Source organism: Bombina bombina, chromosome 2, assembly GCF_027579735.1.
Source record: "Bombina bombina isolate aBomBom1 chromosome 2, aBomBom1.pri, whole genome shotgun sequence".
Classification (NCBI taxonomy): Eukaryota; Metazoa; Chordata; class Amphibia; order Anura; family Bombinatoridae; genus Bombina; species Bombina bombina.
In genome coordinates this window covers 179,274,225-179,302,108 of record NC_069500.1, presented here as the reverse complement: position 1 = coordinate 179,302,108, position 27,884 = coordinate 179,274,225, and the positions used below count along the sequence as shown (strand labels likewise).

The window sequence follows — 27,884 nt, the reverse complement described above, 5'->3', positions numbered from 1 at the left end:
TAGTAGGGGGCAGGCTTGGGCAAGAGACGTTCAGGACTCCTGGGCTTTAGAAATCGTAACCCAGGGGTATCTTCTAGATTTCAAAGATTCTCCTCCGAGTGGGAGATTCCATCTTTCTCAATTGTTTGTAAACCAGACAAAAAGAGAGGCGTTCTTACACTGTGTAGAAGACCTATATACCATGGGAACGATCTGTCCAGTTCCGAAAACAGAACAGGGGCAGGGGTTCTACTCCAATCTGTTTGTGGTTCCCAAAAAAGAGGGAACCTTCAGACCAATTTTATATCTCAAGATCCTAAACAAATTCCTCAGAGTCCCATCCTTCAAGATGGAGACCATTCGGACTATTTTACCAATGATCCAGGAGGGTCAATATATGACCACCGTGGACTTAAAGGATGCGTATCTACACATCCCTATCCACAAAGATCATCACCAGTTCCTCTGGTTCGCCTTTCTGGACAAGCATTACCAGTTTGTGGCTCTTCCCTTCGGGTTGACCACAGCTCCCAGAATTTTCACAAGAGTTCACTTATACCTCTCACAAGAGTTCCATTCCTGGGAACTCTGATAGATTCGGTGGACATGAAAAATTTTCTGACGGAGGTCAGGAAATCAAAGATTTTAACCACCTGCCGAGCTTTTCATTCCATTCCTCTGCCGTCAGTGGCTCAGTGTATGGAGGTAATCGGACTAATGGTAGCGGCAATGGACATAGTTCCGTTTGCTCGCTTGCATCTCAGACCACTGCAACTATGCATGCTCAAAAAGTGGAATGGGGATTATGCAGATTTATCTCCTCAGATAAATCTGGATCAAGAGACCAGAGACTCTCTTCTTTGGTGGTTGTCACAGGATCATCTGTTCCAGGGAATGTGTTTCCGCAGGCCAGCATGGGTCATAGTGACGACGGATGCCAGCCTATTGGGCTGGGGTGCAGTCTGGAATTCCCTGAAAGCACAGGATTTGTGGACTCAGGAGGAGGCTCTCCTCCCGATAAATATTCTAGAACTGAGAGCGATATTCATTGCGCTTCAGGCGTGGCCTCAGCTGGCTTTGGCCAGATTCATAAGATTCCAGTCAGGGTTGTCCTGGTTTTAGTAGCATTTTACTCTTTACATCAGAGTAACCCATGTCATCTAGGGGTTACCTGGGTGGCTTGCGCCTCAAGGGTGTGGGTTCATACCCAGTTTGCTGGCGTTGGATTTCCAATTTCTGGTGCACCTTAGGGTTGCATTCCCCTGGTCAGTTTGCCATTGTACCCGTGGATTTTCTGCTCTGCAGGTTTATGGGTTGGCTGTGCCTCTGTTGGCGTGTGACTTGTAGGGGGGTCCTTTTTCTAGGACATTTGCGTTGGGGATTTTTCTTCCCACTTAGCCGGTGTCTTCGGGCCTTGAGGGCAGTTGTTGTCCTTCGTTTTTTCACCCTTTTCTTATGGCATATTGTCCTTCCTATGGAGATGAGGTCCTTTTTTATGATTTCTCCGGGAGGTATATGGTGGAGGTGGTTCCGGCGGCCTTGCCGGCTCCAAGACAGACTTGGGTCTTGTTTTGATAGATACTTAAGTCTATGGCCTTGTCTGTGGTCAGAGTCAGGTTGTACTAGTACTCTGGATGGATGGCTATACCATCTTTACGCTTGTTTCTGTATTAGTTTTGGGATTCCTTTGTTCCTGTACTGGATCCCTGTGGCTGGGTTGGTCCAGCTGGGTATGGGTCTGCAGGTCAGACTGTACGAGGGGTCTAGGGGTCACAATATCCCTTGTATGTGAGAGCTTGTTGAGTCTAGCCTGATAGCTCAGTCTGCTGGGAGATGGTTTCTCCTTTCGCCTTGCTCCTTCTCAGGAGAGGGTTTACTCTTCCTTCGGGTTCTGAGGGTATACTCTCCTTCTCAGGAAGCCTTGATGGAGGCTTGTGTTCCCCTTTTTAGGGGCCTGAGTGTAGGCCCGGAGGCTTAGGTTGCCTGGAAAATGCCCTCTGTTGAGGGACTGTTTTTTGTGCGGTCCGTTTCTTGTGGACTGCTTCTTCTTCCTGGCAAGCTCCTTTTGTGTCGTCGTGTTATGGACTCTGTGTTCTTAAACTTGAGGTTTTTGCCTGGGCCTATTACACTTACTTTGGTATTCTATGGGCGGATGCAGGGAGGACTTTGCCTCTTCAGTTTTGTCCATGCTTGCAGGATGTTGGGGAGATGTTTTTCTGTCTCCTTGTCCGGTGGTATTACGGTTTTCGCTTTGTATGGCGTTGCCTCCTTCTTTGTTTTGGTCCTTTTAGGTCTCAGTGAGCTGGGCCCTCAAACACTTGGTGGTGTTCTTTTCGTATTAAGGGGATCTTTTTGCTTTCCTCGGGTCTCCTTTGCCTTGTCCCCTTGGGGGCTTTTGGCTGGTTTCACCTTCAGCTGTAGAGTGATTGGTGGGGGACCGTCTTTTGGGCGACTGTGTCTCTTGGAGGACTTTTGGCTCAGTCGAATCCGGCTCTGGACTAGCTGCGAGTCAGTGTCGCTGGGGATTTTCTTTCCAACTTTTCTCGGCTTCGATGAAGCAGGATTTTTTATTGGGTTGGGGTTCAGGCTTGGTGCCCTCAGCTTGGGCCGCCTATTGTACCCTCCCGTCTTGGTATTCAGTGTCCTCTATAGCTTGTGTATTGATTTCCCAAAAGTAATGAATGCAGCTGTAGACTCTTTCCATTTAAGAAGAAAAACATAAATTATGCTTACCTGATAATTTCCTTTTCTTCTAATGGAAAGAGTCCACAGCTCCCCACCCGTAATTTTATGTGGGCCGTCCTTATATTCTGCTGGCACCTTTTCACCCTGATATTTCTTCTACTGTTTCTTGTTCCTCAGCAGAATGACTGGGGGATGAGGGGAGTGGGAGGCCTTTGGCTGGGGTGTCTTTGCCTCCTCCTGGTGGCCAGGTTCTTATTTCCCAAAAGTAATGAATGCAGCTGTGGACTTTTTCCATCAGAAGAAAAGGAAATTATCAGGTAAGCATAATTTGTTATGTACCAAATTTTTTTTTTAGGGGTTAACCTTATAATGGTTTTTAATCTGAGTCTGAGACAAATAATGCTCTTGTATTTAACGCTACATCAATAAAAAATTTGTACATAATTCTTATTCTTTTTATATCCTAAGAATTTATTTGTGTATTTAAACATAATTAATTTAATCAATGTTAGACTAATAACCGCTAATGTCAAAATTATATGTATAGATAATCTTATATATATATAAAAAAAAATGTTGGTATTCACCTAACTTGTAAATATATAGATATAGATATATACATTTATGATCAATGCTAGGGACAAAAAATCTTTTCCCAGTATTTAATAAAAAAAAAATTGTACAATCCTTTTATATCCCTGCACGCCAAAGATGATGATGTAATAAAATATAAAGAGTTATAGAGCATATTTAGATATTAGATGCAACAAATAAAAATATATTTAATGAAAAAAAGCATTTAACAGCATACATTTATGAATAAAAATGAACATTTTTAAAATAATTCTAAATGTGCGCCCCCATTTCTATAAATAATAATAGATCGCCAGTCCTTTTGTGAATTCTATAACATGAAAAAAATGTGTAATGTAATGTGAGAGAGAGATATAGATATGTTATACAATCTGTTTATATTATATTATTTCATAACTAGTATTATGCCATCAATATAAAAACTAGCAATATTGCAGGCTAATAGTGTTTCTATTGTACGTAGAAAGCCTGGAAAACCGATTGCATAGATTTTTGTATCAATTGCGCAAGTGTGATTCCAATCTTGCTGCGGGTAATTTCGGCTTCAATAGGTGAAAATGCACATGCGCTATTTCAGCTGTTTTTATGCGCATTCGAATAAGGACTAATTTGTCGTATAATTTTATGCATAAAAAATAAATATGATTGGTTAAAGATTTCAAACACCTAGTGCCGAAAATTGGCGGCTGGATATTATGACGTAATCTGCAAAAAATAAAAGATGCTTCTACATTTATAGATCAGTAAGTTTTACTTTATACATCTTAATTATTATATGCGGTTTCTTTAAACTGAAAATATTAAAAGTTAGTAATCCTTTAAAGTGACAGTAAACATAAGTGTTTTGTGTAGCGCTGTTATAAATATACCAAAAAAATGTAAGAGGCTTCTGAATGCAATGACACTTTGTATGAAACAGTTGTTTTCTATTAGACAATATTTTCACCACCTTTGTCACTTTGCATAGTTTTTTTCAGCACCCTTTGATAGTCTTGTCACCTCTACTGTGGCCAGTTAGGAATAGATATAAATCAGCTTTTGCAGTAACTGTTTAGAATGTAGCAGGGTTAGCCTTGTGAAGTCTGGTGTATACACTTCCAATTCTCAAGAGAATTGGTGAAAACTCAAAATTTTCAGAGGTAAAGTCACATTAAACAACTTGAGATTGTACCAAAAAAATTATTCCCCACGATGGAAATGAAATTATCAGGTAAGCATAATTTGTTTTTCAATCAGACATACAGTGCAGACATAACTGCTATATTTCACACAGGCATTTCTTGCACACTCTACTCTTGTGGCTCATTTATAGCTGTATTTTCAAATTTATCTAATTTTATAAATGTCCTTCAAATAAATCTCATTTATAGCTCTTTCAAATAATTTCTAACCATAGGGAAAGGTGTGAGGGGTTTTTCTAACTTTTTTTTAACAAAAATAATGGATCGTGGTCATACTATAGACAGACGTAGTTTAGTGAATGCCCAAGCCCAGAGGTTTGTTTACCCAAAAAAACACCAAGAGATGGATTTCTGAGAGTTAAAGTATTTGATTGAAATGGACATTAAACTCCATAAGGGAACTAAAATAATGTTTCAGTATACATTATTTATTTTACATTCTTTTGTTGTATATCTCTTAAAAGTAGCTTGTTCCACTCCTCTTTGCATGATGTTTAAATGGACTATGTAGTCAGAAACAAAATACAATATTTAAAAGAAAAAAAAAAAAAGACAAATTACAATATATAGGTATTAAAAAATGCAGCTAAAGTTTTAGCTGTCCTCACTGCAGACTAGTTTGTTGCCAAGGCAACCTTGTGGAAAACAGTAAGCCATGTGAAAAAGGAACACTATAGTACCATCACATGGCGTATAACAGGAAATGACAAGTACACAATTGTTAATACATATGTATTGCAAAAATGCCAAGTCTACTTTTTTCCAAATATTTGTACTTTCTGACTACAGTGAGATATGCAGTACTGGAAGTACTGTTTTTGATATCAGTGCAGATATTTCCAGTTTGATATCAGTGCAGATATTTCCAGCTTTCACATTTTGTATTACATCATTCTAAAAACATCTGAAACAAGTAGACATTTAACAACACCATTTGTGTATTTATGGTGTTTCTTCAATAAAATGGGTTTTGTATTTAGTTTGTATAAACAAATGTCAAATATGGACGCGGTTAGTGGCATTTAAATCCTTTCTGAGATGGATTTATTAATTTAATAGTGCAACATAAAAAAGATCTAGATGTGCCTGTTGTAATATAAATTACTTTTGATTTACCATTCTATGCTTCCCTCATACACTAATAAAATTGGAGGAGGATACTTCTATTAAATAAACCTTTTACCGTTTAATTGTGTTTTATAATCCAGGTTATTATGTGTCATGATCAATTGCTCTAAATCCTTAAAGGGATAGTCTAGTCAAAATTAAACTTTAATGATTCAGATAAAGCATGCGATTTTAAGCAACTTTCGAATCTACTCCTATTATCCATTTTTTCTTCATTCTCTTGGTATCTTTATTTAAATGTAAGCTTAGAAGCCGGCCCAATTTTGGTTCAGAACCTGGGTAGCACTTGCTGATTGATTGCTACATTTAGACACCAATTTGAAAGTGCTACCCAGGTTCTGAACAAAAAATGGGCCGGCACCTATGTTTACATTCAAATAAAGATACCAAGAGAACAAAGAAAGATTTATAATAGGAGTAAATTAGAATGTTGCTTAAAATTGTCTGCTCTATCTGATTCATGAAAGTTTAATTTTGACTCAACTATTCCTTTAAACCCTAGGCTGTGGAAGAAAGTGCATTCTCTTACAAAATGGGAATATCAGGTTAATACTATTTTAACATTGGAGAAATACCATTATTTGTCAATAAAACATTTGCATAGCAGTCATTCTGTGCCATTTTTTGTGAGGAGTTTCTATAATTACTTTGTAATTAAATAATTATTTTCCTTTTCTACATGTAACCAGATGATTAGATATGTTTATTTTATGGGCAACTTTTTTTTTTTCTTTTAGCTTTTGACAATTAAAATGTAATTATTTAAATCAAAAGATAATATATTTTTAACCCCCACTGGGAATTTCAGAGAAAAACCTGCCAAAAATACTGGAGAAGTTTTTGCATTTTTGCTATTACTCATTTCAAAGAGAAATAGAGCCCTTTTTTATTTACCTATGAAAACTATATACATTTTTAAAGTAGACAACCCAAGGTATTGATCTAGGTGCATTTTGGTATTTTTCATGCCACTATTTGCCAAATTCGATTATTTAAAAACAAAAACAAAAAAAAACTTGGGTTTCCAACTGAAATCATTTACACACAACTACTACAGTCATAAGACAAATTGTAAAAGGTTTTCCAGGACCCCTTTGTAAACAAACAGCAGACATTCATAGCTTTGCCATTGTTTTTTTTGGCAGTTATGCTGTTTTAGGGCTTTCTTCTTCTTCTTTATTTTGTTATATATATATATATATATATATATATATATATATATATATATATATATATATATATATATATATATATTACAAAATTATGATTTTTTATTTTAGATTATTTTAAAATAATACAGTGTTCTCCACAGAAAGTGTTGCCAGTCTGGAGGCATTTTGAAGTAGCTGAGTGGGGGCAGTGTAATATTTTCTAATATTATATCATTTTCAGCTATCCAAAGCACAATTCATTTCATAATCTGACATGAATGTATTTAATGATAATCTGTGCTATAAGAAATTGAACATTTTTAATACTGGCTAATTTTAGCTTAAAATCAGCTAAAATTTTAGCTGGGTGGTGCAACTGCTAAAAGGGTGCTGGGGAGAGCACTGTAATATAATTATATTATTAAGTTATTTCATAAAATGATGATGGTCCATAGTCCTTCTTAACATATTGGATATACTGTAGTTCCTGCAACTAGGAGGAGGTCAAGAATCCATACAAAAGCTTTAAAAACCTCCCATCTCTCTCCAGTTTTGTTCTTGGCCTCGTAGAAGATGGTTAAGAATAGAATTTGTTCCAGCTACTTGCTTATGTATTACAAATTGGGAGCTCAGACCTATGTGAGACCCAGAGTCCCTGGGGAGTATCATATACAAAGAAGACAGAAAAGAAGACAGTGACTCAGGAATACCCTGTTATGTTCACAGCATTTCCCTAATGCGACTTCAGCCATAAATACCCTCAGGCTTTGAGGGGACTCGTCCCTAGCCTCCCCGTGGGACTACAGTATTTACTACTTCAATCCTCTGCGGTACTGGATGCCTACACTGGATGAGCTCTCTACTGAATACTGTTGCAACTGCATTGACATAGGTAACATTCCTGGTAAGCCAGTGGAGTGGTGCTGCATAAGGTAAGTGACTTTACACAGCACAGACACGGCCCAGAGACTATTTGTAGGTACTCTGACACAGGTATAGCATAGCCAGGGGACTTGACCTGCTCTCCTTTGGCATTTTTTTCTCTCTCCATATCACATGCCTAGCAGTTCTACTAGCTTTGGGAACACTATTAGGAAAGCCTCTGACCCTTTTTAAACCGCTGGCAGCTTTTGGAATATATTTTTGAGCACTTTACAATATTGTGTGTATGGCCCTTTAAGAGACCCGGCAATAGCTTCATGCATGATGCAGTTCTGTAGTGCAGTCTCTGGTTAGGCTAGGGTTTATAGGGTTATTATTCTTTGGTACACTTTATATTACTTTTTAACATTCAAAATTGTTTTCTCCTGTTAAGTGTGGTCAGTCCACGGGTCATCATTACTTCTGGGATATTAACTCCTCCCCAACAGGAAGTGCAAGAGGATCACCCAGCAGAGCTGCTATATAGCTCCTCCCCTCTACGTCACACCCAGTCATTCTCTTGCACCCAACTAATAGATAGGATGTGTGAGAGGACTGTGGTGATTATACTTAGTTTTATACCTTCAATCAAAAGTTTGTTATTTTATAACAGCACCGGAGTGTGTTGTTCCTTCTCTGGTAGAATTTGAAGAAGAATCTACCTGAGTTTTTTGTATGATTTTAGCCGGCGTAGTTAAGATCATATTGCTGTTCTCGGCCATCTGAGGAGTGAGGTAAACTTCAGATCAGGGGACAGCGGGCAGGTTAACCTGCAAAGAGGTATGTAGCAGCATATTATTTTCTGACAATGGAATTGACTGAGAAAATTCTGCCATACCGATATAATGTAAGCTCAGCCTTAAATGCAGTAGTAGCAACTGGTATCAGGCTGTCATGTATGTATATTTACACTTCAGTATTCTGGGGAATGGCACTTCACTGGTATAATACTGTATGCATAAGACTTTAGCCTAATTTGCAGTGACATAGCAACAGGCTTTCTAATGACATTTCATTTATTTGATGTTAAACGTTTTTGCTGGCATGTTAAATCGTTTAATTATCTGAGGTACTGGGTGAAAAATTGTTTTGGGCACTGTTTTTTTCCACTTGGCAGTCGTTTAATTTAATTTAAGACAGTTTACTGATCTCCCTCACTGTTGTGTGTGAGGGGGAGGGGCCTATTTTGGCGCTTTTGCTACGCATCAGAAAATTCAGTCAGAAGTCTCTTGTCTTCCCTGCATGATCCGGTTCGTCTCTACAGAGCTCAGGGGTCTTCAAAAGTTATTTTGAGGGAGGTAATCACTCACAGCAGAGCTGTGAGATTGTGACTGACTGTGATATAAAAACGTTTATTTTCTGTACATTTTTTCTGCTATTCAGGGTTAGTTATCCATTGCTAATGGGGGCAATCCTTTGCTAAAATTGTGTTTTTACCAGAAAGAATTTGATGTTATAGTTTCTCAAGTTTATTATTTCTCAACTGTCATAATTTTTTTTCTGTGCTTCTTAAAGGCACAGTACGTTTTCATTTTATTTGTAAATTGCTTTGAAAAGTATTTCCAAGTTGCTAGTTTAATTGCTAGTGTGTTAAACATGTCTGACTCAGAGGAATATCTCTGTGCTATAAGTGCTAAAGCCAAAGTGGAGCCCAATAGAAATGTATGTACTAATTGCATTGATGCTACTTTAAATAAAAGTCAATCTGTACAAATTGAACATCATTCACCAAACAACGAGGGGAGAGTTATGCCGACTAACTCGCCTCACGTGTCAGTACCTGCATCTCCCGCTCGGGAGGTGCGTGATATTGTAGCGCCGAGTACATCAGGGCGGCCATTACAAATCACATTACAGGATATGGCTAATGTTATGACTGAAGTTTTGGCTAAATTACCAGAACTTAGAGGTAAGCGTGATCACTCTGGGGTGAGAACAGAGTGCGCTGTTGATAATAGGGCCATGTCTGATACTGCGTCACAGTATGCTGAACATGAGGACGGAGAGCTACAATCTGCAGGTGACGGTTCTGATCCCAATAGAATGGATTCAGACATTTCTAATTTTAAGTTTAAACTCGAAAACCTCCGTGTACTGTTAGGGGAGGTATTAGCAGCTCTGAACGATTGTAACACCGTTGCAATCCCAGAGAAATTATGTAGGCTGGATAGATACTATGCGGTACCGGCGAGTACTGACGTATTTCCTATACCTAAGAGGCTTACAGAGATAATTACTAAGGAGTGGGATAGGCCCGGTGTACCCTTTTCCCCCCCTCCTGTGTTTAGAAAAATGTTTCCAATAGACGCCACCACCACACGGGACTTATGGCAGACGGTCCCTAAGGTGGAGGGAGCGGTTTCTACTCTGGCTAAGCGTACCACTATCCCGGTGGAGGATAGCTGTGCCTTTTCAGATCCAATGGATAAAAAATTAGAGGGTTACCTTAAGAAAATGTTTGTTCAACAAGGTTTTATATTGCAACCCCTTGCATGTATTGCGTCTGTCTCGGCCGCGGCCGCTTTTTGGTCCGAGTCCCTGGAAGAGACTCTTGACTCAATAACTATAGATGAGATTTCAAACAAGCTTAAAACACTTAAGCTAGCTAATTCATTTGTTTCAGATGCCGTAGTACATTTAACAAAACTTACGGCTAAGAATTCCGGATTCGCCATTCAGGCACGCAGAGCACTGTGGCTAAAATCCTGGTCAGCTGACGTTACTTCTAAATCTAAATTACTTAACATACCTTTCAAAGGGCAGACCTTATTCGGGCCCGGTTTGAAAGAAATTATCGCTGACATTACAGGAGGTAAAGGCCATGCCCTGCCTCAGGACAGAGCCAAACCTAAGGCTAGACAGTCTAATTTTCGTTCCTTTCGTAATTTCAAGGCAGGAGCAGCATCAACTTCCTCTGCTCCAAAACAAGAAGGAGCTGTTGCTCGCTACAGACAAGGCTGGAGACCTAACCAGTCCTGGAACAAGGGCAAGCAGGCCAGAAAACCTGCTGCTGCCCCTAAGACAGCATGAATCGAGGGCCCCCGATCCGGAAACGGATCTAGTGGGGGGCAGACTTTCTCTCTTCGCCCAGGCTTGGGCAAGAGATGTCCAGGATCCCTGGGCGTTAGAGATCATATCTCAGGGATATCTTCTGGACTTCAAATCCTCTCCCCCAAAAGGGAGATTTCATCTGTCAAGGTTGTCAACAAATCAAATAAAGAAAGAGGCGTTTCTACGCTGTGTACAAGATCTTTTACTAATGGGAGTGATCCATCCGGTTCCGCGGTCGGAACACGGACAGGGGTTTTACTCGAATCTGTTTGTGGTTCCCAAAAAAGAGGGAACCTTCAGGCCAATCTTGGATTTAAAGATCCTAAACAAATTCCTAAGAGTTCCATCGTTCAAAATGGAAACTATTCGGACAATCCTACCCATGATCCAAAAGGGTCAGTACATGACCACAGTGGATTTAAAGGATGCTTACCTTCACATACCGATTCACAAAGATCATTACCGGTATCTAAGGTTTGCCTTCCTAGACAGGCATTACCAGTTTGTAGCTCTTCCATTCGGATTGGCTACGGCTCCAAGAATCTTCACAAAGGTTCTGGGTGCTCTTCTGGCGGTACTAAGACCGCGAGGAATTTCGGTAGCTCCGTACCTAGACGACATTCTGATACAAGCTTCAAGCTTTCAAACTGCCAAGTCTCATACAGAGTTAGTACTGGCATTTCTAAGGTTGCATGGATGGAAGGTGAACGTAAAGAAGAGTTCTCTCTTTCCACTCACAAGAGTTCCCTTCTTGGGGACTCTTATAGATTCTGTAGAAATTAAGATTTACCTGACAGAAGACAGGTTAACAAAGCTTCAAAATGCATGCCGTGTCCTTCATTCCATTCAACACCCGTCAGTAGCTCAATGCATGGAGGTGATCGGCTTAATGGTAGCGGCAATGGACATAGTACCCTTTGCACGCCTACATCTCAGACCGCTGCAATTGTGCATGCTAAGTCAGTGGAATGGGGATTACTCAGATTTGTCCCCTACTCTGAATCTGGATCAAGAGACCAGAAATTCTCTTCTGTGGTGGCTTTCTCGGCCACATCTGTCCAGGGGGATGCCATTCAGCAGGCCGGATTGGACAATTGTAACAACAGACGCCAGCCTACTAGGTTGGGGCGCTGTCTGGAATTCTCTGAAGGCTCAGGGATCATGGACTCGGGAGGAGAGTCTCCTGCCTATAAACATTCTGGAATTGAGAGCAGTTCTCAATGCTCTTCTGGCTTGGCCCCAGTTAACAACTCGGGGGTTCATCAGGTTTCAGTCGGACAACATCACGACTGTAGCTTACATCAACCATCAAGGAGGGACAAGAAGCTTCCTAGCAATGATGGAAGTATCAAAGATAATTCGCTGGGCAGAGTTTCAATCTTGCCACCTGTCAGCAATCCACATCCCGGGAGTGGAGAACTGGGAGGCGGATTTCCTAAGTCGTCAGACTTTTCATCCGGGGGAGTGGGAACATCATCCGGAGGTCTTTGCCCAAATACTTTGACGTTGGGGCAAACCAGAGATAGATCTCATGGCGTCTCGACAGAACGCCAAGCTTCCTTGTTACGGGTCCAGATCCAGGGATCCGGGAGCGGTCCTGATAGATGCTTTGACAGCACCTTGGACCTTCGGGATGGCTTATGTGTTTCCACCCTTCCCGATGCTTCCTCGATTGATTGCCAGAATCAAACAGGAGAGAGCTTCGGTGATTCTAATAGCGCCTGCGTGGCCACGCAGGACCTGGTATGCAGATCTAGTGGACATGTCATCCTGTCCTCCTTGGTCTCTGCCTCTGAGACAGGACCTTCTAATTCAGGGTCCCTTCAAACATCAAAACCTAATTTCTCTGAAGCTGACTGCATGGAAATTGAACGCTTGATTTTATCAAAGCGTGGATTTTCTGAATCAGTAATTGATACCTTAATACAGGCTAGGAAGCCTGTTACCAGAAAAATTTACCATAAAATATGGCGTAAATTCTTATATTGGTGCGAATCCAAAAGTTACTCATGGAGTAAGGTTAGGATTCCTAGGATATTGTCTTTTCTACAAGAAGGTTTAGAAAAGGGTTTATCCGCTAGTTCCTTAAAGGGACAGATTTCAGCTCTGTCCATTCTTTTACACAAACGTCTTTCAGAGGTTCCGGACGTTCAAGCTTTTTGTCAGGCTTTGGCTAGGATCAAGCCTGTGTTTAAAACTGTTGCTCCACCATGGAGTTTGAACTTAGTTCTTAATGTTTTACAGGGTGTTCCGTTTGAACCCCTTCATTCCATTGATATCAAGCTGTTATCTTGGAAAGTTCTGTTTTTAATGGCTATTTCCTCGACTCGAAGAGTCTCTGAGTTATCTGCCTTACATTGTGATTCTCCTTATCTGATTTTTCATTCAGACAAGGTAGTTCTGCGTACTAAACCTGGGTTCTTACCTAAGGTGGTCACTAACAGGAATATCAATCAAGAGATTGTTGTTCCATCTTTGTGTCCTAATCCTTCTTCGAAGAAGGAACGTCTTCTACACAATCTAGATGTAGTCCGTGCCCTGAAATTTTATCTTCAGGCAACTAAGGATTTTCGACAAACGTCTTCCCTGTTTGTCGTTTATTCTGGTCAGAGGAGAGGTCAAAAAGCTTCGGCTACCTCTCTCTCTTTTTGGCTTCGTAGCATAATACGTTTAGCTTATGAGACTGCTGGACAGCAGCCTCCTGAAAGAATTACAGCTCATTCTACTAGAGCTGTGGCTTCCACTTGGGCCTTTAAGAATGAGGCCTCTGTTGAACAGATTTGCAAGGCTGCAACTTGGTCTTCTCTTCATACTTTTTCCAAATTTTACAAATTTGACACTTTTGCTTCTTCGGAGGCTGTTTTTGGGAGAAAGGTTCTTCAGGCAGTGGTTCCTTCCGTATAAAGAGCCTGCCTGTCCCTCCCATCATCCGTGTACTTTAGCTTTGGTATTGGTATCCCAGAAGTAATGATGACCCGTGGACTGACCACACTTAACAGGAGAAAACAAAATGTATGCTTACCTGATAAATTCCTTTCTCCTGTAGTGTGGTCAGTCCACGGCCCGCCCTGTTTTTATGGCAGGTCTAAATTTTTAAATTATACTCCAGTCACCACTGCACCCTTTGGCTTCTCCTTTCTCGTTGGTTCTCGGTCGAATGACTGGGTGTGACGTAGAGGGGAGGAGCTATATAGCAGCTCTGCTGGGTGATCCTCTTGCACTTCCTGTTGGGGAGGAGTTAATATCCCAGAAGTAATGATGACCCGTGGACTGACCACACTACAGGAGAAAGGAATTTATCAGGTAAGCATAAATTTTGTTTTTTATTATTGCCATGTCAGTGACTTCTCCCGGTGGTAGCCTTGCACCCTTTTTGTTCCAGGGCTTTTTTCTCAGCTATCTTAAGCCTCTATGACTAAATTTCACCTGCAGCAGTTGGAGCCTGATGTTTAACAGATTATAACCTGATTTGTAGTGCCTGTCAGTCCCAGTAAAGTGGTGAGCAACCATACAAGAGCTGCCGGGTGGGTGTTTTAGGGCTTGACTTATTTTTTTGGGGCTTGTTAAATTTACTACATTGGGAGATTGTACAAGTGTCTGAGGGAGTTTTATTATAGTGTAGATTTCTCTCTACCATGTTGTCTCTGTACTGTTTTATTATATAAGTATACTGTTATATAAGTACAAATATGGAACATATTATAAACTGTTTAAGTCCCCACTGATATTTCTTTAGAGGAGTCAGTTTCTGTTATCCCTCTAGCTACATATATTTGTTTATTTTGCAAATCTGTTCTAGTATGCAAGGTCAACCAAATCTTTGAGAATTGTGTACCTCAAATTTTGCATATGAAGCAAACACAACCTTCCACTTCCCAAATGGAAATTTGTCCAATTCTTGTCACTCAGGGGGACTCTACTGAATTTATGCCTGAATTTAAAAGCAGCATGTATAAAATTGTGACAGATTGTTTGGCGGCAATCCCCTAACAAAGTAGCCGTACTTCTGGGGATTTACCTCAGCTTCATGAGGTAAATGTGCAAAATCCTTCCTTTCAACCCAAGTGCCTGCTCTCTTACAAAGTTCTGGCTCTTCAGATGAACAGGAGTCTGTGCCTGATTCTGAATATGACAATGCCTTTAGACTTAAGGTGGAGCATATCCGCATTTTTTTGCAGAAGGTATTAGACTTTAGAAATTTCTGAGGAAAAACCTGCTGAAAACAAGTCTGTTTCAGGTCCGTGATTTGGTCTCTAATTATATTGCTAAGGAATTGAAAAGGCCAGGCATACCTTTTTGCCCCTTGCACAAGATTTTGGAAAATCTTCCCCATTCCAGAACAGAATGTGGAAGTGTGCGAATCAATCTTTAAGGTTGATGGTGCTATATCCATTCTCACCAAACATACGACTATCCCTATGAAGGATTCGTTTGGAGACCCAATGGACTGCAAATTAGTCCTTTTAAAGGAAACTCTTTCTTCAATCAGGCCGGCTGCTTCTCTCACCTGTGTGGCTGCAACAGGAACAGTATTGTGTGAATCTCTAGCTAAAATGACTGAGGACAATTTCTCTACTGATGATTTACAAACCTGCATTAAAGCACTTAAAATGGGCTCAAGCATTCATGTGTGATGCGGTAATGGACATTTCGATTAATGTGAAAAATATGTCTATGGGAGTGCTGGCAAGGAGATCCTTATGGTTAAAATGGTCAGCAGGCATGATCTCTAAAAATTATTATTATTGGTTATTTGTAGAGCGCCAACAGATTCCACAGCGTTATTAACATAGGCTGTATACAAGGTAGCAATTTTAGGGATCAAATGGGTAGTGGGCCCTGCCTAGAGTCGCACTGTTGTAGTCCGCTCTTGTGAAGGTGATCTGCAAGCAGTTGGGCTCTTAGGCTTAAATTCTAAGGGGGTTGATGGCGGATAGCAATGTAGGAGAGGAACTGGTATTAGGAAAGGTTAGTGTAGGTTGTATGCACCCCTGAACAGAGGAGTCTTTAGGGAGTGCTTAAAGCTTTCAAAACTACGGGAGAGTCTTGTGGAGCGAGGCAGAGAGTTTCACAAGATTGGAGCCAGTCTGGAGAAGTCCTGTAAATGGGAATGTGAGGAGGTAACTAGAGGAAGACAGTAAGAGTTTGTGAGCAGAGCGAAGGGTACGGGAGGGAGAGTCTTTGGAGACAAGGTCTGAAATATATAGAGAGGAACAGTGCAGTTAAGGGCTTTTTTATGTCAGAGTCAGAGTTTTGTGTTTAAACCATGAAGGCAAGAGGAAGCCAGTGAAGGGATTGGCAGAGAGGTGCAGCAGATGAAGTGCGATGTGTAAGGAGGATGAGCCTGGCAGAAGCATTCATTATGGATTGTAAAGGAGCTAGACAGCAGCTAGGGAGACCAGAGAGGACAGAGTTGCAGTAGTCAAGGTGGGAAAGGATGAGAGTGGATTAAAATCTTAGTTGTGTCTTGTGAAAGGAAATGTCTAATTTTAGAGATGTTTTTAAGGTGGAAGCGGCAGGATTTAGCCAAGGCCTGAATGTGAGGAGTGAAAGAAATATCCAAGTCAAGTGTGGAGATTTTAGAAGAAGGGGGAAAATAAGGAGCTCAGTTTTGGAGAGATTTAGCTTAAGGTAGTGAGAGGACATCCAGAAACAGATGTGAGAAAGATAGTTTGTGACACTTGTTAGCAAGGAAGAAGATAAATCTGGAGCCGAAATGTAGATTTGAATGTTGTCGGCATTGAAATGAAATGGAAACCCGTGGGAATTTATTAGGGAACCTAATGATGACGTGTAGATTGAGAAGAGAAGGGGGCCGAGGACAGAGCCTTGCGGTACCCAAACAAAGTGGTAATGAGGCAGAGGAAGCCCCAGAGAAGTCTACACTGAAGGTACGGTTAGACAGGTAGGAAGAGAACCACGAGAGGGCTGTGTCACAAATTCCGAACAATTGGAGGGTTTGGAGCAAAAGAGGGTGGTCAACAGTATCAAAGGCTGCAGACAGATCAAGGAGGCTAAGCAGAGAGAAGTGGCCTTTGGATTTTGCTGTAAGTAGGTCATTGGTGACCCGTAACAATTGCTGTCTCTGTGAAGTGATGGGGGCAAAATCCAGATTGCAGTGGGTCGAGGAGGGAGTGTAATGTAAGGAAATGGGATAGGCGTGCATGTACTAGCTTTTCAAGAAGCTTTGAGATAATAGGGAGTAGGGGAATACGGCGGTAGTTGGATGGGGAGGTTGTATTGAGAGATGGGTTTTTGAGGATAGGTGTGACCAGTGCATGTTTTTAAGATGAGGGAAATTTACCAGTGCTGAGGGAGAGGTTGAAAATGTGTGTGAGTATAGGGGTAAGGGTAAAAGAGGGAGGGGAGTAGCTGTGAGGGGAGGGGGTCGAGGGGACAGGTAGTCAGGTAAGAACGCAGTATAAGTGCAGAAACTTCTTTCTCAGTAACAGGGGCAAAAGAGCGAAGTATATGGCTATATATACAAATAGACTGATGACTCTTTCCCTCCAAGGGAACATCCTATTTGGTTCAGACTTGGACTTCATTATTAAACAGTCACTGGTGAGAAAGAAGCCCTCCAAGTCAGCCTGGAAGTCTATTTTTTCATGGTCAAAGTCCAAGCAATCCAATAAATCCAACACCACCACTAAATCAGCATGAAGGTGCGGTCCCTGAACCAAAATCTGTTCTAGTAGGGGCAGACTGAGTCTCTGTCAGGAGGTCTGACTGAACCGCGAAGGTTAAAACTCCAGAGAGACCCCGCTGAGTACTCCATTGCCATCTGCAGCTCAGTGCAAGAAGGTAGTGTGGTTTTTTTTTTTGTTTGTTTTTTTCTGTAGCCGATTCAGACACTGTTTATTTTGCCCTTTTCATTTAAGTCCCCTTCAGCTATCCATGCTTAGTCAGTGGTCAAATAATTATCTACATTTGGAGCAACAAATAGCTTTGGATTAATTTGTTAGACAATCTTTGCCTTGGTGGACACAAAGTCCTTCTATGACCCTTGGGGCATCTTTTATTCGTCCATCATGGGCCATTGTCACAATGGATGCCAGTCTGTTAGGCTGGAGGGCTGTCTGGAATTTTGGAAGGGCACAGGGAGTTTGGCCTCCTTTAGAGGCAAGGTTACCAATAAACATTCTGGATCTTCGAGCGATTCTTCAAGGTCTTCGGGCATGACCTTGTTTAAGGAGGAGAAATGTATTTGTTTCCAGTCAGACAATGTCACAGTGGTAGCTGTGATGTCAATCATCAAAAAGGTACCCGCAGTCCACTGGCAATGCAGGAAGTATGTCCTGGGCAGGGAGGAATCGGTGCTCCCTATCAGGCATTCAAATTTTGGGTGTGAACAATTGGGAAACAGACTATCTCAGTCTTCAATCAGTCCATCCATGAGAATGGTTTCTCCAAATGGGGTAATCAAATGGGGCCTACCAGACATAGATCTGATGGCTTCATACTTAAATCACAAACTTCCAAAGTACTGTGCAATATCAAGATACATGGGTGCTCATGATAGACGCTTTGGTATGTCCATTGGACTTCCATCTAGAATACCTGTTTCCTCCATCTTTTTTTTCTTCTGCCGACAGTCATTGCTGGGATCAAACCAGAGTCGGCATCAGTACTATTAATTACTCCAGCCTGGCCCCACAGGACATGGTATGCAGACCTAGTACAGATGTCAACAATGCCTCCATGGCGTCTTCCTCTGAGACCTGTTATCACAAGGTCCTCTTTTTCCATCAGGATCTCTAAGTTTGACAACTTGAATGTTGAATGTCTAGTTTTGAGACAGAGGATTTTCAGACTCTGTAATCAATACTCTTAATTCAGGCTAGGAAACCTGTGACTCAAGGATTTACCACAACATTTGGAAACCATATTTGTGTGGTGCTCCTCTAAGGGATTTTCTTGGTTTTCCTTTTGGATCCAGAGAATCCTTCAGTTCTGACAAGATGGCCTTGATGAGGGTTTATCAGCTAGTTCCCTGAAGGGTCAAATTTCAGCTTAATCTGTTCTTTTTCACAGAAAGTTGGCTAAACTTCCTGATGGTCAGACCTTTGTTCAGGTGTTAGTTAAAATTAGGCCAGTTGTAAGACCTTCTTTTTCTCCCTGGAATTTGAACCTAGTTCTTTCAGTTCTTCAAGGTCCTCCCTTTGAACCAATTTACTTCCCAGACATTAAAAGGTGTTTTTCTTTCCAATGACACGGTGAGTCCACGGATCATCTTAATTACTGTTGTGAATATCACTAATGACCAGCAGGAGGAGGCAAAGAGCACCATTCTTTTTTTTTTTAAGCAGAGCAAGTTTGCTCTAGTTTTCTTTGGGGTTTAGTCGTAGTCCATGTCAGTCTCTTCTGTAGAGCAAGTGGTGGCTTTTAAGCATTTGGGAACTTGTGGGGTATAATCCCCACTGCGCCTCACAAGTAGTTTCATGCTGCCCTTGGTTGAAAGTTTGAGTAAGTTTACTCAACCTTTTTCTTTTTTCCACAGCTCTATGTGAGGTAGGAAGCCCCTCTCATACCAAGTGAGCTGTCCTGCTACCGGACAGATTTTTTTTTCTGCCTTTCTTTCCTATTCTCTACTCGGCTATATGTAAAACTAGAGAGAGATGGTGGGGTGGGAGAGTTTTAAAGCTCTTGTATGGGTTCTTGACCTCTTAGTGGCAGGAAATATACCCCATTTGTTATAGAGGACTGTGGACCATCATCATTCCAAAAGAAAAGAATTGATGAGGTAAGCATACATTTTTATTTTATATATTTTTTTGTTGTATAGGGATCCCCCTCCTAGCAATTACTTTTTCTGTAGTGTAGGGTACCACCTCCTCTCTCCAAACTATACATTTTCCATCCCTCCCTCCCTCTCCATTCCAAAGCATTTGCTATAGTGTATACCTCCTGTGCTGGGCCAATTTGCCTTCCCTCCCACTGGCACCAGCAGAAGATTATTACAGACAGTGTCACTGTCTGTAACAATTTGCAATCTAGCTTCCTATTGTAAGGCGGCATGATCAGTGCTCTCTTACTATATGAAGGCAGATGCTTTCTGTCTCCTGGTTGCTGCTCCCGCTGTCTAAGCTGACGGCAAAGGGCCACAACATGTACATCTGTGCTGGACATAGGTACTACATCCAAACAGTACACTGGACTAAGTTTGGCGCAAACTAAAGGGTTAATTTTTTCACTTGCCTGTATGCTGCAATTTATGTAGAAGATTAGTAGGTATAACTTATATAAATACACACACACTATTTTCTACCTTTAAATGTACCCAGTTTCTCATGTCTGTTGATTTCTGTAATTTTGTTTCTTGTCTCAGAGAAACATGGATCTATAAAGCCCTCATACCCACAAACAACAAAATTAGGCAAGCAGCTGCTGTCAGGTGATCATTATGATTACAATGATCACATGACAGTTATAAGTAGTAAAACCTCTTGAGTGGTAGGATATATTTCTATAAAATGTATAGAACAACCAAACTAAAACCAATGATGTGAGGGGTTTGTCATTGTTATGACAATCTCCTGGCAGCTTGAAGGACGTGGGACCACTTATTTTAAAGAGCAGGCTTTTTGCTTTTATAAAAGGGACCTTAAATAGTCTTCTCCAGAATTGTTATTGTTTAAAAAGATAGATAATCTCTTCATTAACCATTCACCAGTTTTGCATAACCAGCATGGTTATATTAATAATATACTTTTTACCTCTGTGATTACCTTGTATATAAGCCTCTGCAGACTGCACACTTATTTCAGTTCTTACAACAGATTTGCATTTTAGCCAATCGGTGCTAACTCATAAATAACTCCATGGGAGTAAGCACAATGTTATCTATATGGCACACATGAACTAGCACTGTCTAGCTGTGAAAACTGTCAATAAGAGGCTGTCTTTAAGGGCTTAGAAATTAGCATATGAGCCTACCTAAGTTTAGCTTTCAACCAACAATACCAAGAAAACAAAGCAGATTTGATGATTAAAAGTAAATTGGAAAGTTGTTTATAATTGCATGCCCTAACTGAATTATGAATTTAATTTTGACTAGACTGTCCCTTTAAGTTCTCTGTTTTGTGTGTGGCAGGTTGGTAAAATCACTTATTTATTATTATATGAAGTGCCTTTCTGCGTGCTATTGGATGATTAAAAAAACATGATATATTTTTAAACAACTTCTTTATTTATATCAAAGAAATGACATTGAAATTGAAATTAATTTTTTTCTCTCTTTTTTTTTTCCAGAGAAAAAGAAGGATGATCTGGTATATTATGATACATATGAAAGTATGGAAGAAGCAATGCTCGCAGCTGAAGATATGTCAGAATCTATACATTTACCAAGGGAAGAAAAGCTAAAGCTTCAGCAGAAAGTGCGTCAGCTTGAGGCAAAGCGTAGTCGCATTTCTACAAAGAAAGCCTACCTCAAGAATAAAAAGGTAGCCACACAATTTTCAATATTAGCCACTACTAAATATTTCAAAAGTAAAAAGATGAAACATGCGTGGGTGTATTTCAGTGTGAAGTAGAAGCATTTTTGCAATTTACTTCCATTAGCAAAAATGCTTCTAATAAGTTTTTATTACTGTTTTTCTGCGGCACATATGCGGTGAGAGTCCATTCACCAGTATTCAAACACCACACCTTTTCAGAGGGTCAGCAGTAGCTGTATAACACAGATAAAGTCTTCATAAGCAACAAACACCTCCGTCAGCTGGTGGTGTTTAAATACTGGTGCGCGAGCCTCAAAGGATATATGCGTATGCCGCAGAAAAACAGTAATAACTTCTTATATTTCAAATTGTAATGCACATTTCATTCTTGATTTTTCTGTCCCTTTAATTGCATACTCTATATGAACCATGAACGTTTTAATTTTGACTTTCCTTGAAAGTAATATTTTATCCAGAATAAATCTAATGTTTCCAATTGTATTTGAATCTGACTGTGCTACAGCCTTTGATTTGCCACCCACTTGCGGTGGGTTGTGCCTACCCAGAACCATGTTTTTTTGGTTTCTAGATGTCTTATAAATGGAAACTCTACATATGCTGGTGTTACTCCTCTTCAAGCATTTACGGTGTTGTTAGATGTACGTCTCTATATTCCAATTGCCATTGGTAATCTGCATTTTCTCAGATTTGCCATGGATTTAGGGATGCACCGAAATACAAATTCTGGACCAAAACCGAAAATTCAGGATGCCCTTGGCCGAAAACTGACTTTTTTTTTTTAAAAATGATTTTAAACGCCTATATAAAGTTTACTGTGAGCACATTTTAATAAAAAACAAACAAACGGTAAAATAAACGTACAGAGTAAATAACCTGACGGGGGATGGGCTATTTCAGTTTAGACAGTGATAGCCAGGCCTGTCAAATCTTTCTCCACAACCCCTGATCAGCTATGTAGAATTGTATAAATAAAATAAACTCCTGATTACAGTATCCCTGCAATATATCATCGCTTATGTCACTACGTAGCAACAGAGGTCTGTTGTGTAGCTAGCATTAACATAAAGCAATGTATCAGATTCCTCTGAAGCAAAGGGCTCAGAATCTGACAGGGCTTCCAATGTCAGGTGGATAAACCCTCTGCTTCTCAAGCAAAGGAGTTCTCCTTACCAGTCTTCTCCTCTCCCGTGTCTTTGTTGTCGCCGTAAGATTCCCATCCGAGCCAGTCACACTAAAAACCCAAACATATATACATGTCAACCAACGTCTCAAGGTAAAAAAAAAGGTGGAAAATAAGATGGGGGCCTATGACCGTCAGCGAGGGATTGTCATTAAGAATCCGATATTTCTCTCTCTCAAACAGCAGCTATAACTGCGATTAACCTGGCCTCTCTTGTCAGGGGGAAAAAAAGCAAATAGAAACGTTTGATCCACTACTCTTCTCAGTCTAAACCTCCATCACAATCTAGCTCCCCCCTTCTGCGGTTCCAATTCCAGTTTGTTTGCAAACCCTTTAGTCTTTGCACTGTACCACAATCATTCACAAATGATCTAGTAAAGTTCATGTAAATAGTGTTCTTATTGCAGTGCTTTCCAATGATCTCTTGTGTCAGCATCTAAACTTGCATGTTTCATGGCTGCTTTATGTTCAGCTTGCAAACATTTCACCTTCTTCCAAGCCAAACCCGTGCACTTTTGGATCAGAATTTTGAAATCATGTCAACAAGGGTAGTGTTTCTTGTATGAAAAATGGATTCTTGATTTGGTTAGTGCAATATTACAGGACTGTATGGTTTTTCTCTCATAACTTAAGTTTACTTCATATTTATATATTATCAACAGCCAGAAAGAATATGCTTCCAGTTCAAGACTTCTTTCTGGAATTCTGCCATCACAGAAAGTCATTTGTGTTCCTTTTTCACACAGCAGACTACTTAAAGATCCCCAGAGTGCATGCATAACTATCTTTTCTATGCTGGTATGGAGACCTTCTTTACAAAATTAATTAATTCAAGCCAGCTGTGTTGACATTTAGAGTAGTTTATCTGGGCTTTCTGTATTCCTAATTGTAGCATTGACAATCATCTCATAAAGTCAGAGTAATCAGATTCTGCTATTTTTGCTATGATGTCCCTGGTCTGAGATTATCTTATTGGATTCTTCTTTCTGATTCAAGATATACTCTTTTTTTTTCTGGAATTTTATAAAGTATTTACTTTTGTTTGTTGCTGGGTAGCTGAGCTGCATGCTTTATACTCTTTAATTTGTTTAGTCTAACATTGAGATTAAAGGGATGCTAAACAGTAAACTGTTACTCTAGTCTGTTAACTGGACTAACTAGAGTCTTAATTCCCTAACAATGATAATTTTCAGATTTGTCGATAAAATGACAAGCAGACTTTTACACTGTTAAATAGTAAACTGTTACTCTAGTCTGTTAACTGGGCTAATAATGGTAATTTACAGATTTGTTGAAAAAATGACAAGCAGACTTTTACACTGTTACATTGTTAGATTTCAATCTGTTCTGGTCCTATGCAAGTCTAATGACTTATGATCTGAGGAAACAAAGTCCTTCCTTTTTAAAAATGGCTCATCCCAGTATATTGCTGTGACATAATTGGCCCTATCTATAGATGCAATAAATTCTTAGTCAAACAGTTGTGCAAGATTGCCTACTGTCCCTCACTCATCAGTGCAACGACTGTCCCGCAGCACACCCTTCCTGACCCAACCCTACTGCTGCAGCTTCGCCCACCAATCACCAGTTGGCCATCACACACCTGCCTATCAAAGAAAGCCTCCTTAAAATATTTGGAGGTATGTAGCGTGTTTGCATTTTAAAGGGAAATATAGAATGTTGGCCTTCCCCTGCACTACTTCTGCTTTCTCATGCATTTTCTATTCTCCTGTACTGATACATATATTGCCCAGGTTATTTTTGTACTAGTGTCTTTGTGGTTCTTTGAGTCTTTATTTGGTCAATTACCTTTTATTACAATTTTCACCAAACAATTACTCAAGGACCTACTTACCAAAGAGAAAAGTATGCTATAGTAGTTTTTTGGATATAGAAGAAATAAACTGCATATTTTATTTATTTATCTTTCTCAAGGAAATTTGCATTTCAAAGCACAATGAAAAGTTCCAGCAACACCTTCAATTTGACAAGGACTTCAAAGAACACCATGCTGTAATACTGGTAAGTTGGGAATCATTATTATTATATATTTTTTTTTTTTGGAAAACACATATATTAATATATTATTGTTCCAAAACGATATTAGTGTCTTAGGTAGTAGATATGTAAAAGTCATTTGTAGACACAAAATAATAGTATAGCCAGCGGTATGTAAATGTATCAGAGACAATTTATACAGCAGAAGTAGATGTGTAGATGTGTCCTTTCTACTAATGCTCATTAGCTGATAAGTACATCTATTAATGTTTGTTGGTTGATAGGTACAAATGCTCATTTTGCATATGAGCTAATAAGAAATTATCTTCTTAGATAGTTGACCACAATACGTGACGCTTCAAGGCTTTAGGAGCAGAAGCAGATGTTATACTGTTGTACTGTATGTATAGTACATATTTTAGCATATATACATCAGAATATTTGCCCTGATTGGAGGGGTGACTTGCACAAAAACGGCATTGATACGATGAGTCCACGGATCATCATTAATTACTGTTGGGAATATCACTCCTGCCCAGCAGGAGGCGGCAAAGAGCACCACAGCCAAGCTGTTAAATATCACCTCCCTTCCCTCCCACCCAGTCATTCTCTTTGCCTAAGTTAGAGCAAGGAAGTGGTAAAGTTAGGTGTTAGTAAAAGATTCTTCAAGCAAGATTTTATTATTGTATCTCCTTTTTCTCTTGTAAGGTGTATCCAGTCTTCGGATTCATCCATTACTTGTGGGATATTCTCCTTCCCAACAGGAAGCTGCAAGAGGATCACCCACAGCAGAGCTGTCTATATAGCTCCTCCCCTAACTACCTCTCCCAGTCATTCTCTTGCAGCTCTCGACAAGGGAAGTAGCTAGAGAGATGTGGTGAATTAATGTAGTTTATCTTCAATCAAAAGTTTATTATTTTCAAATGGTACCGGAGTTGTACTATTTTGGCTTCAGGCAGAAAGGTGAAGAAGAGTCTGCCTGAAGTTTTTTGATGATCTTAGCAGTTTGTAACTAAGGTCCACTGCTGTTCTCACACATAACTGAAGAGATGTGTAACTTCAGCTGGGGGAATAGCGTGCAGGGTTTCCTGCTCTGAGGTATGTGTAGTTTTAAATTTTTCTAGAGAGATGATAAGCTAGAAAATGCTGACAGTACCTGATTTATTTAAGGTAAGCCTGATTACAGTGATTTAATAACGACTGGTATCATGCTTGCTGTAAAGGGTAATATTTTTGTTATTTACTTTCATTACTTAATAGATATAAACGTTTACTACACATGGTGATAAAACTTTATTCTGGGGCCCAGTTTTTCCACATGGCTGACTAGGTTTTGCCTAGGGATAGTTTTTTAAGGCCCTCTCACTGTGAGTACATGTTGGGAGGGGCCTATTTTCGCGCCTTAATTGCGTAGTAACTTTTGCAGCTTGAGACATCCAGCTTCCCTGAAGGAGTCCCCTGACATATAGGACCCCTCTACAGGGTTTTTGTGCCTTCCAAAGTCGTTGTATGGGCAGGTAGGAGCCACAGTAGAGCTGTGGCAGTTGGTTGTGACTATATCGTTTTTTTGATCCGGTTTTGAAACTAAGGGGTTAATCATCCATTTGCAAGTGGGTGCAATGCTATTTCAGTCTATTATACAAACTGTAAAAATTTCGTAGAATTTACTGCTTTTTTCACTGTTTTGCAGTTTATGTGATTGTTTTTTTCTCTTAAAGGCACAGTACCGTTTTTATTTTTTGCTTGTTCACAGTTATTAAAGTGTTTTCCAAGCTTGCTGGTCTCATTACTAGTCTGTTTAAACATGTCTGACATAGAGGAAACTCATTGTTCATTATGTTTAGAAGCCATTGTGGAACCCCCTCTTAGAATGTGTACCAAATACACTGATTTTACTATAGATTACAAAGACCATATTCTGGCTTTAAAAAAGTATCACCAGAAGAAATTGACAAGGAGGAAGTTATGCCGTCTAACTCTCCGCACGTGTCAGAACCTATAACTCCCGCTCAGGGGACGCCAAGTACATCTAGCGCGCCCATTGCATATACCTTACAAGATATGGCGGCAGTTATGAATCATACCCTTACAGAGGTATTATCTAAACTGCCAGGATTGCAAGGAAAGCGAGACAGCTCTGGGACTAGAATAAATACAGAGCTCTCTGACGCTTTAGTGGCTATGTCTGATACACCCTCGCAATGTACTGAAGCAGGGGAGCTTCAATATGTGCGTGGTTTTTCTGATTCAGGGAAGATACTTCAACCTGATTCTGATATGTCTACATTTAAATTTAAGCTTGAACACCTCCGCATATTGCTCAGGGAGGTCTTAGCAACTCTGGACGACTGTGACGCTATTGTAGTCCCAGAGAAATTATGTAGATTTGATAAATACTATGCAGTACCTACTTACACTGATGTTTTTCCAATCCCTAAGATGTTTTCTGAAATTATTACTAAGGAATGGGATAGACCAGGTGTACTGTTCTCTCCCCCTCCTGTTTTTAAAAAGATGTTTCCTATAGACGCCGCTACACGGGACTTGTGGCAGACGGTCCCTAAGGTGGAGGGAGCAGTTTCTACTCTAGCTAAGCGTACCACTATCCCTGTTGAGGACAGTTGTGCTTTTCTAGATCCAATGGATAAAAAATTAGAGGGTTACCTTAAGAAAAATTTTATTCAACAAGGTTTTATTCTCCAGCCTCTTGCATGCATTGCCCCAGTCACTGCTGCTGCGGCTTTCTGGTTTGAGTCTGTAGAGGAGGCTCTACAGGTTGAAACCCAGTTGGAAGATATTATTGACAAGCTTAAGGCCCTTAAGCTAGCCAATTCATTTGTTACTGATGCCGTTGTTTATTTAACCAAGCTAACGGCTAAAAATTCAGGTTTTGCTATTCAGGCGCGTAGGGCACTATGGCTTAAATCCTGGTCAGCTGACGTGACTTCAAAGTCTAAACTTCTCAACATTACCTTCAAAGGACAGACCCTATTCGGGCCTGGACTGAAGGAGATCATTTCTGACATCACTGGAGGAAAAGGTCACGCCCTTCCTCAAGACAGGTCCAACAAATTAAGGACCAAACAGTCTAGTTTTCGGCCCTTTCGAAACTTCAAGAGTGGCGCAGCTTCAACTTCCTCTAACTTTTGCCCAGTCTAAGCCGGTCTGGAGACCTAACCAGGCTTGGAACAAGGGGAAACAGGCCAAAAAGCCTGCTGCTGCCTCTAAGACAGCATGAAGGAGCAGCCCCCGATCTGGAAACGGATCTAGTAGGGGGCAGACTCTCTCTCTTCGCCCAGGCTTGGGCAAGAGATGTCCAGGATCCCTGGGCATTGGAAATTGTATCCAAGGGTTATCTTCTGGAATTCAAAACCTCTCCCCCAAAAGGGAGATTTCATCTCTCACTTTTATCTGCAAACCAGATAAAGAGAGAGACATTCTTACATTGTGTTCAAGACCTCCTAGTTATGGGAGTGATCCACCCAGTTCCGCAGGAGGAACAGGGGCAGGGCTTCTATTCAAATCTGTTTGTAGTTCCCAAGAAAGAGGGAACATT

The 27,884-nt window shown here is 40.4% G+C and overlaps 1 protein-coding gene across 1 annotated transcript in view; it reads left to right on the top strand.

Moving 5' to 3' along the window:
• Window positions 1-27,884, top strand: part of JMY (junction mediating and regulatory protein, p53 cofactor) — a 469,755-nt gene that overhangs the window by 257,706 nt on the left and 184,165 nt on the right. The window contains exons 6-7 of the mRNA XM_053701369.1: window positions 20,942-21,135; window positions 24,266-24,352. Of these exons, the coding sequence (XP_053557344.1) occupies window positions 20,942-21,135; window positions 24,266-24,352 (281 nt within the window). The remainder of the gene's footprint in view (window positions 1-20,941; window positions 21,136-24,265; window positions 24,353-27,884) is intronic.